Source organism: Nicotiana attenuata, unplaced genomic scaffold (assembly GCF_001879085.1).
Source record: "Nicotiana attenuata strain UT unplaced genomic scaffold, NIATTr2, whole genome shotgun sequence".
In the NCBI taxonomy this organism is placed as follows: domain Eukaryota; kingdom Viridiplantae; phylum Streptophyta; class Magnoliopsida; order Solanales; family Solanaceae; genus Nicotiana; species Nicotiana attenuata.
This window is the reverse complement of record NW_017675377.1, coordinates 59,473-68,783: the sequence shown is the minus strand read 5'-3', so window position 1 is coordinate 68,783 and position 9,311 is coordinate 59,473. Positions and strand designations below refer to the sequence as shown.

Genomic DNA, 9,311 nt, shown 5'->3' with positions numbered 1-9,311 from the left:
TCAATATATCTTTTCACTTTTCTTTATTTTCCAACTATCAATAGCTAGAGAAAACAGATAATACTTGGAATGAAAGGAAAAAATTATTAAAAGAAAGAACAACTATCTACCTCCAATTCAATTAATTGATCCTCTTCCTTTATTCCAGAAGGGGGGGGGGGTTGTTCTTTCTTCCCAGCCTAGTGGATCAAATTGAAAAACTGCTTATCCTTCTGCCATTTTTATATTGTATTTTCTGCTATCTTCGGTGTCTTTTCACCTCCTCTTAACGAGGAAATGAATGTTCTGCAACGGAATTGAGGTAAATCTTCTGTTTTACATCCAACACCAATACCTTATTGTGTAGGGCTTAAGAGATTTGTCACAGCCCTTATTATTTCAAAATGCTAGTTAACAAAGTGATTTCAGTGTCATGGCACTTTAAAAATTTTGGCTTATACATGTCTCCATTAAAGAATACTTATAATTTTTTGGCTTATACATGTCTCCATAAAAGTACATCCTCAATATATCAATTTGAAGCAATATGTAATCCAAATGAAAAGTAGTTACGTATGGTGTACCGGTCTTTGTATTCTTCACTTGGAGGTTCCGGCACATTCACACAATAAAAAAGTTAAAAAAGATGTTTGCGAAGTTGAGAAGATGGAAGGCATTTCTACCTTCAACATCCAAGTCGCCACACCCTACACCACGTAAATGTCTTGCAAGCTCCTGTGTCTTCTCATATGCCACGGCTAGCAATCTGAGATACTGAATGCACAAAAATGAACAGCAAAAGGATCAATTAGTGGGTCCTTGTTTCCCTGTCAATCAGCACCTTAGAAGAAAATCTCTTGTCATGTTACTCACTAATATAAGTCCACCTTCTTCCATGGGAGGTGGACTGACAAGAGACGGCTTCAGTAAAAGTTTCTCAAGAAGCTTTGGAACACGGTCCTCCAAGACACGCTGAACAACCACCACAGATTAGTCACTAAATCACAATTCACAGATCACAATACATTTTTTGCAGTAACGCATTTAGGCAATCATTTTACTTGAATGGCAACCAGAACCGATACAGAATAGCAGATGACGTGGAGGAAGCTCAAATTAAATAGGGAGCAACGTTACAGAAAAATCAATGAATATTCATCGGAAAGCATGTTGGTCATATAACAAGTCAAAAACTAGCAAAATCACTCTGATATACTGGAAACATCATCGCACCAGAGGAAGATAATTCTAGAACTAATCTACCTCAAGCACAACGCCAGTAGTAACCCACCCATACCTGAACCAGTATTGACATTACATCGTTTGGGGAAGGAAAAACGGCTGCAATAGTGGCTGCTTCTTTCCGCACAGTCTCTGAAAGTAAATCCAAGGCGTCAGGAGGCATGTACTAAAAAGAGAACCACTGTTAGATTTTCGGATCAATTTGTCATTGATAACCTGTAATCTCTTTATAAATTGAAGAAAGACCACGCGCGACATTGCTAGGGCTGGACTGGGCACCCTGATCTCCAAGAACCAATTCAGCATCTGCATTCATGACCTCGACATCGAACATTGGACATAATCCCACATAGTGTTGCATAGCACTGGTACCCCTATTAAACTGCTTTCCAAAAGTAACACGTCAAAAGCTGAAATTATTCTGTTTTAACAGCTATCGAGAGGACCAGAGTGCCAAATGCTCTCTGGCACATCTTTCGAGGTAGTAAAGAACATCTCTTTTCCGGCGTAATCTAGCCTTTCCGACGTCTTTTTTTAGAGTCTTTAATTTTAATCATCCTCCAATGATTAATCTTAAAAACTTTTTAGTTCATTATGGGTGATAACAGGATTTATTTTACAGCCGGGCTCAAATCTTATGACATTACTAAGCTTAAATCAAGAGCAGAAACATGGTTCGAATGGGTGGAAAGGAGCCGTAACCTCATGCGTAGATCAACCTTCAGCAGGAAAACTATGGAATGGTTATGCTTTGTCTTTCAAGAAGCCTCAAAAGATCCTGGTACGTTCATTAGAAAATGGCAACTAAAGGAGCAATACTCTGCGTTTTATAGCTCCAGAAAATTCAACAAGTTTGGAAGATTTATTAGCATTGTTACTGTCCAAGATGTCAACAGAACAGTGACCATTATTCCAGAAGTTACATTTAATGCGGGATGGAATGAAATAGCATTCAAAATCAAGAACTTCATTAATGCTAGCAAAAGGCCATTTATTACAAATGGTCCCAAGATGGCAGACCCCAAAATTCCATATGCTTCCTCTGTCAAAGTCAGCAAATGGCAGTCAAGGGAGTGCGATGAAGTTCAAGTCACACACGGCCCCAGCAATAGAATATTAATCTCCGAGAGTGAGGTTAACACAGATGAGGGACTGCTAAGCAGGTGCATTCTTGGAAGTTTTGACAAAAGCTTGGATGAAAAACCAACTCTTGCCGACATCCGGCGATGGTCAGTGAACACTTGGAAGAAAGCTTTTGGTATTGATGTATACGAGATGGCGGGCACAATTTTCTCTTTCAATTCCCCAACAAATACATGGCAGAACACATCCTCAAAGGGGAATGGAGGTGGAAGCGAGCAAAAATACGGTTGGAATGGTGGTCGCCGACAGTCGGCTGCTGTTCAACTAACCAAAAAAGGGATTGGACTTGGATTAGAGCCACGGGTCTCCCAATGCACTTCTGGACCGAGCAAATCTTCAAAGCCATCGGAGACCTCTGTGGAAGATGGCTAGAAACCGAGGAAGAAACTTCCTTAAGGAATCATCTCAAATGGGCAATGATTAAAATTAGAGGTGATGGGGAGAAAGTACCGAAGGATGTGGTGATTGTTGACAAAGGAATAGAATTCACTATTCCGATCTGGTGTGAATCTCCGACGAGGGTGGCTACTGGAGAGGAAGACGTCGTTAGAAGAAGTCTGTGTAATGACCAATTGACATTAACACCCTATCAAGAAGTACAAAAGGCATATAGGGGCTTTAATGACAGGGTAGGTCACGTGGGTGCATCTATTAATGTGCCATTTTCAAAATCTGATAAGGTGGATGTGCCAGCTGATTGGGCCCAAAAGTCCTCACATCTATCTAAACCCACTATTCAGAAGAGGACCCTCGGCTCCTTTTTTAATGAAGAGGCCCAATTTCTTTTTTCGGCCCAATCTACTTCATCTCAATGGAATTTAACAGACCCTCTATTCGATGAAATTGAGGCAATTTCTCTCTCCCCTCACAATGGTGCTCTTTCTTCAGAAGCAAAAAAGATCGATGAAAAAGTTCTTCCTCTCTCAATCACACAGGAGACTGAGCAACAGACACATCATGAAGATGGAGATAATTACGAAGATGCCATGACTAATATTGAGGGCGAAGGAATTTTATTTGACGGGGTGGGAGGCAGTAGCGACATGCAAGTGGCAGTGCAAATTGAACCTGAAATCTGGGCAATTGAGGATGTTGAACCTCTGAAGATGCAACCAGTGTTTTAAAAGGCGTTCCTGGGGCGAGCCCTGGGACGAGGCGTACCAAAAACGCCCCGAGGCGATGGTGGGGGGCGAAAGTCCTGTAAGGCGTACGCCAAGAAGTTCAAGGCGTACGCCCGGGCGAGTTTTTTGGTTGAGGCGAGGTTTTCGGTTGAGGCGTAAGCCCAAGAGACATCTTTTTAAAAAGGAATTAAAAACGTTAAATTTAAAAGTAAACTTTTTAATATTGCTAAAAGCCCTAAATTAGAAGTCTTTCCACTAGTCTGCCTCTACCAAGAGCAATGATTTATTTTTTTATTTTTTTTGCAACAGAAAACTTCATTCTTCTCCGTAAGTCAAATTCAACAGGTTTGTTCCTTCCTCCATGTAAAAACATTATTATTTTGAACTCATTACTTTCCTCTCTTTTTATATTTCACTGTTAGTTTGTAAATATGTAAGTAATTAGTTTTTTAAGTTCAGTGTTTCTCTTGCTCTCTTTCAAAATATAATATGGGGTTATATGTATGCGTGCTTTTATATGTATTGATTAGATTCATATATAATTTCATTTATTTATTTGGGATTTATAATTTCATTAGATAATATGGGATTTCACTTATATATAATTATTTGGGATTTATATGTAATTTCACTTATATAATTTCACTTTATTTGGAACTTCTATATAATATATATATATATATATATATATATATATATATATATATATATATATCACTTATTTATAGTTTTTATTAAAAATTTTATGCAATTTTACCTATTTAATAATATTTTTTATAATTATATTATTTTATAAAATATTACAAAATTAAATACCCATGGGGCTTACGCCCCGCTGAGGCATATGCAAAATGCCTCGCCTTACGCCCGCGCCTTTTAAAACACTGGATGCAACCGCAAAGTGACGAGTTAGAGGGGGAGATGGAAGCAACCTTATGGGTTCATCAGAATGTAATTAAACTCAGCAAACAATTTGGGATTGATTTCCAGGGATGTGAAGAAGATGCCTTGGCTTTATTCAAGAAGATCGATAGATGCAGGCAAGCAAAGAGGCAAGAGAGAGAACCAGTAAACACGGTGAGTCCCAAAAAGAAAGGCAAGCCAGGAGTTACTGATTTTCGACATGAAGTTCAAAAGTTCTGGGGCAAGGAACAGGGAGAAAGAAATCTCATTAATCGATCAATGAATGTGACAATCATTTCATGGAACGTGAGGGGGCTGAATCGCAGGAAAAAGAGAAGGGTGATTAGAAGCTTGATACTCAACTGGAAAGCTAATGTATTCTGTTTTCAAGAAACGAAAATTGAAGAGGATATAGAAGGAATTGTCAAAGAAATTTGGGGGGGCCAAGGGTATTAAACATGGGCAATTGGAGGCCAGTGGCACTAGAGGTGGTATTTTAATTTTATGGGATAGTAAGGTTTGGAAAGGGGAGGTAGTAACCACGGGTGCTTATTCACTGACTTGCAAATTCGAGTCACTTTTTCAGGACTTTAATTGTTACAGGAGTTTATGCTCCTAATTGCATCAGAGAAAGAAGGAAAGTGTGGTGGGAAATAGGGGGTACTAGAGGTCTGTTCACAGGACCTTGGGTAGTTGCTGGTGATTTCAACACAATCAGATTTCCTTCTGAGGAGAGGAATGGTAGCAGAATAACCAAATCTATGACTGAGTTTTCTAACTTCATTGAAGACATGGACTTGGTTGATCTTCCATTAGTAAAGGTGTATTGTGGGCCGGGACCGCACCGAGCCCGCGAGCCCACGGGCCTGTTCAAACGGTCCGGTCCCAAACGGTCCTAAAAGCCCACTGTGGGCCGGCCCGCTAGGTTGAGACCACGAGCCCGGGACCGTTTAGCCCGGGACCGGCTGGCGGGCCTGGGACGGTTCAAACGGGCCCAACAGCTATTTTTCAAAAAAAAAAATTTAAAAATTGGCCAACGGTTAGAAGTTTAAAAACTAGCCGTTGGCCTGCCAATTTAGCCGTTTGGCTTTTTAAAAAATAGCCATTTGGCCTCCAAACTTTGTTTTAACCCCAAACTTTTTATAATTACACATTTTCCCTATTCTCAACTATAAATACCCCCTCATTCTTTCATTTTTACTCACAAAATCATCAATCCCTCTCTAATTTTCTTCTATAATTGCTTATTTTATTATTGCAATTTGTGAAAAATTGTGAAGTTGGTGAATTGAAGTATTCAAGTCTTCAAGTCTTCAACGATATACAATTTTCAAGAAGTTGTTCGTCAATTCGGTAAACTCGTTCCAACTCTTAAGTTTTAATATTATAGTTTTGTTTGTTTTAGTTTGTATAATTATAATTAATATGGCCTTTTCTTTGAAAAAAATGTTTGGTGGTAAGGGAAAATCTAAAATTGGTGAATCTAGTCGCCAAGCTACTACTCCTCCCACGGCTCCCGACCCAGACCTGTTACCCGTCCTCCTCCACCTATTATTCTTGATAGTGATAACCCTTGTTTTCAATTACCGATAGTCAATTTTGCCATGATGTTGCACCAGGTCAACAATTAAATGATAAATATATGACTGCTCTTTATCCTAATGAAACTATTGATGAAAATAATGAGAAAAATGATGATTTAGATGAAACGCAGCCGGATTTAGATGATACACCTACTAGTCCTGTTGTTAACCCAACTGATAATAATCCAAATGATGCCCCGCCTGACCCTCCTGTAGTAACCCCTATTTTTAATAGACAACCTTCTAAACGCCCCGAAACATCTCTTGTTTGGCACTTTTTTACTCAACTAAGAGAACAAAATAAGGCTAAGTGTAAAACTTGTGGGTCTTTGATGGCTCATAAATATACTGGAGACCGTAGCGGTACGGGTAGTTTAACCAGACACATAAAGAAACACCCTAGAGATAAAGCTAGATATCTTCAAATGAAAGCTGCAAGAGGGGAGAAGTGTAGGTACTGAGGTTAACCCTAGTACCAGGTCAAATCTAGTTCAACCGGGAATTAACACTGTTACCGGTGGCATTTTATATTACGATCCAAATAAAGATCGTGAAGAATTGGCAAAAATGGTTACTGTTATGTGCTTACCCTATAGTTTTCCTTCTAACCCTCACTTTGTGCATTATATTAGAAAAGTTTATAATCCTATTTATAAAGGATGGCCTCGTGCAACCGTAAAGAGCGATATTTATGTGAGAAAGCACGGGAGAAAATATATTATTGATTAATTAATTGACAACGCTACAATTAGCCCTATATATACAATACATGTCCTACTCCTAATACATATGGGATTAGGGTTATTTACTACTATTTATACAATGAAACTAACATTTCCCCTCAAGCTGGTGCATATAAATCATATGTACTGAGCTTGTTACATATATAACTAATACGAGGACCAGTGAGGGACTTGGTAAAAATATCAGCAAGCTGATCATTCGACTTCACAAATTTTATAGCAATATCTCCCGAGAGTATCTTTTCTCTAACAAAGTGACAGTCAATCTCGATGTGTTTAGTTCTCTCATGGAACACTGGATTTGACGCAATATGAAGAGCAGCTTGATTATCACACACAAGTCCCATCTGACTAATCTCACCAAATTTCAACTCCTTGAGCAACTGTTTGATCCAAATTAGCTCACATGTGGCCATAGCGATATTCTGCTTCTGCACTAGACCGAGCAACCACATTCTGTTTCTTGCTCTTCCAAGACACCAAATTTCCTCCTACTAAGACACAATATCCAGACGTAGAACGTCTATCAGAAGGTGATCCTGCCCAATCAGCATCTGAGTATCCAACGATCTGCTCATGGCCTCGATCCTCAAACAATAAGCCTTTGCTTGGAGCTGATGTTATATACCGAAGAATGCGGACAACTGCATCCCAATGACTATCACAGGGAGAATCCATAAATTGACTCACAACACTCACAGAAAAGGAAATGTCAGGTCTAGTCACTGTGAGGTAATTTAATTTACCAACCAATCACCTATATCTTGCAGGATCGCTACGAGGCTCCCCCTGTCCTGGCAGAAGTTTAGAATTCGGATCCATCGGAGTGTCAACATGTCTACAACCAGTCATTCTTGTCTCCTCAAGAATATCTAAGGCATACTTCCGTTGTGAGATCACAATACCTGAGCTAGACTGAGCGACCTCAATACCCAGAAAATACTTTAATCTACCCAGATCCTTAGTCTGAAAGTGCTGAAAGAGATGTTGTTTCAACTTACTAATACCGTCCTGATCATTGCCGGTAATAACAATATCGTCATAAACGACCAGATAAATACAGAGATTTGAAGCAGAATGTCGAGAAAATACAGAGTGATCAGCTTCACTACGAGTCATGCCAAACTCCTGAATAACTGTGCTGAACTTACCAAACCAGGCTCGAGGAGACTGCTTTAGACCATAGAGGAACCGGCGCAACCGACATACAAGGCCACTAGACTCCCCCTGAGCAACAAAACCAGGTGGTTGCTCCATATAAACCTCATCCTCAAGGTCACCGTGAAGAAAAGCATTCTTAATGTCCAACTGATAGAGAGGCCAATGGTGAACAGCATCCATGGATAAAAAGGCGGACTGATGCAATTTTAACCATGGGAGAGAAAGTATCACTGTAATCGAGTCCAAATATCTGAGTATATCCTTTGGCAACAAGACGAGCCTTAAGTCGATCAACCTGGCCATCTGGACCAACTTTGACTGCATACACCCAACGACAACCAACAGTCGATTTACCCGAAGGAAGAGCAACATGCTCCCAAGTACCACTCGTATGTAAAGCAGACATCTCGTCAATCATAGCCTGTCGCCATCCGGGATGAAACAGTGCTTCACCTGTAGCTTAGGGATGGAAACAGAGGACAAAGATGACTCAAATGCACAATGGGATGATGAGAGACGATGGTAACTTAAACCGATATAATGAGGATTAGGATTAAGTGTGGACCGTATACCTTTTCGTAGTGCAATCGGTTGATTGAGAGGAGACAAGTCCGCAGTATTAGCAGGGTCAGGTGCAGGACGTGAATCAGCTGGGCCTGATGCTGGGGGCGGACGACGATGATAAGTCAGGAGTGGTGGAGTTGTAGAAGGTTGAGCTGGACTAGGTGGTGGCACTAGAGCTATGGTTGGTGGAACTGGACTAGGTGGTGGCACCGGAGCTATAGTTGGTGGAATTGGACTAGGTGGTGGCACTGGACTCGGTGGTGATGCTGGAGCTATAGGTGGTGGAGCTATGGAGGAAGATGAATAGGAGATAAGGGACTGAATCTCCAAAAGAAGGAACGGGTAGCACCTCAGAAATATCTAAGTGATTAACTGGACCTGTGACGTATGATTGGGTTTCAAAGAAGGTAACATCAGCAGACATAAGAAATCGCTGAAGGTCAGGAGAATAACATCGATATCCCTTTTGCGTTCTTGAGTAACCCAGAAATATGCACTTAAGAGCACGAGGAGCTAACTTATCTTTTCCTGGAGTAAGGTCATGAACAAAGCACGTACTCCCAAAGACACGGGGTGGAAGAGAGAACAAAGGTAAGTGGGGAAACAGGACAGAGAATGGAACTTGATTTTGGATAGTTGAAGATGGCATACAATTAATAAGATAACAAGATGTAAGAACTGCATCCCCCCAAAAACGCAGCGGAACATGAGATTGTATGAGTAGGGTACGAGCAATTTCAATAAGATGTCTATTCTTTCTTTCAGCTACCCCATTTTGTTGGGATGTGTACGGACAAGATGTTTGATGAATAATCCCATGGGAGTTCATAAACTGCTGCAATGGGGAAGCAAATACTCTAGGGCATTATCAC

At 40.3% G+C, this 9,311-nt stretch overlaps 1 protein-coding gene across 2 annotated transcripts in view; it reads right to left on the bottom strand.

Annotated features, from left to right (window-relative positions):
• Positions 1-599: 599 nt before the first annotated feature.
• Positions 600-9,311, bottom strand: part of LOC109220009 (exocyst complex component SEC10-like) — a 27,378-nt gene continuing 18,666 nt past the window's right edge. For both annotated transcript variants that reach the window (XM_019384469.1, XM_019384470.1), the window contains exons 10-13: positions 1,438-1,603; positions 1,277-1,353; positions 853-951; positions 600-753 (exon numbers count right to left, since the gene is read on the bottom strand). In XM_019384469.1, coding sequence (XP_019240014.1) covers positions 601-753; positions 853-951; positions 1,277-1,353; positions 1,438-1,603 — 495 coding nt within the window. In that variant the 3' untranslated portion in view covers position 600. The remainder of the gene's footprint in view (positions 754-852; positions 952-1,276; positions 1,354-1,437; positions 1,604-9,311) is intronic.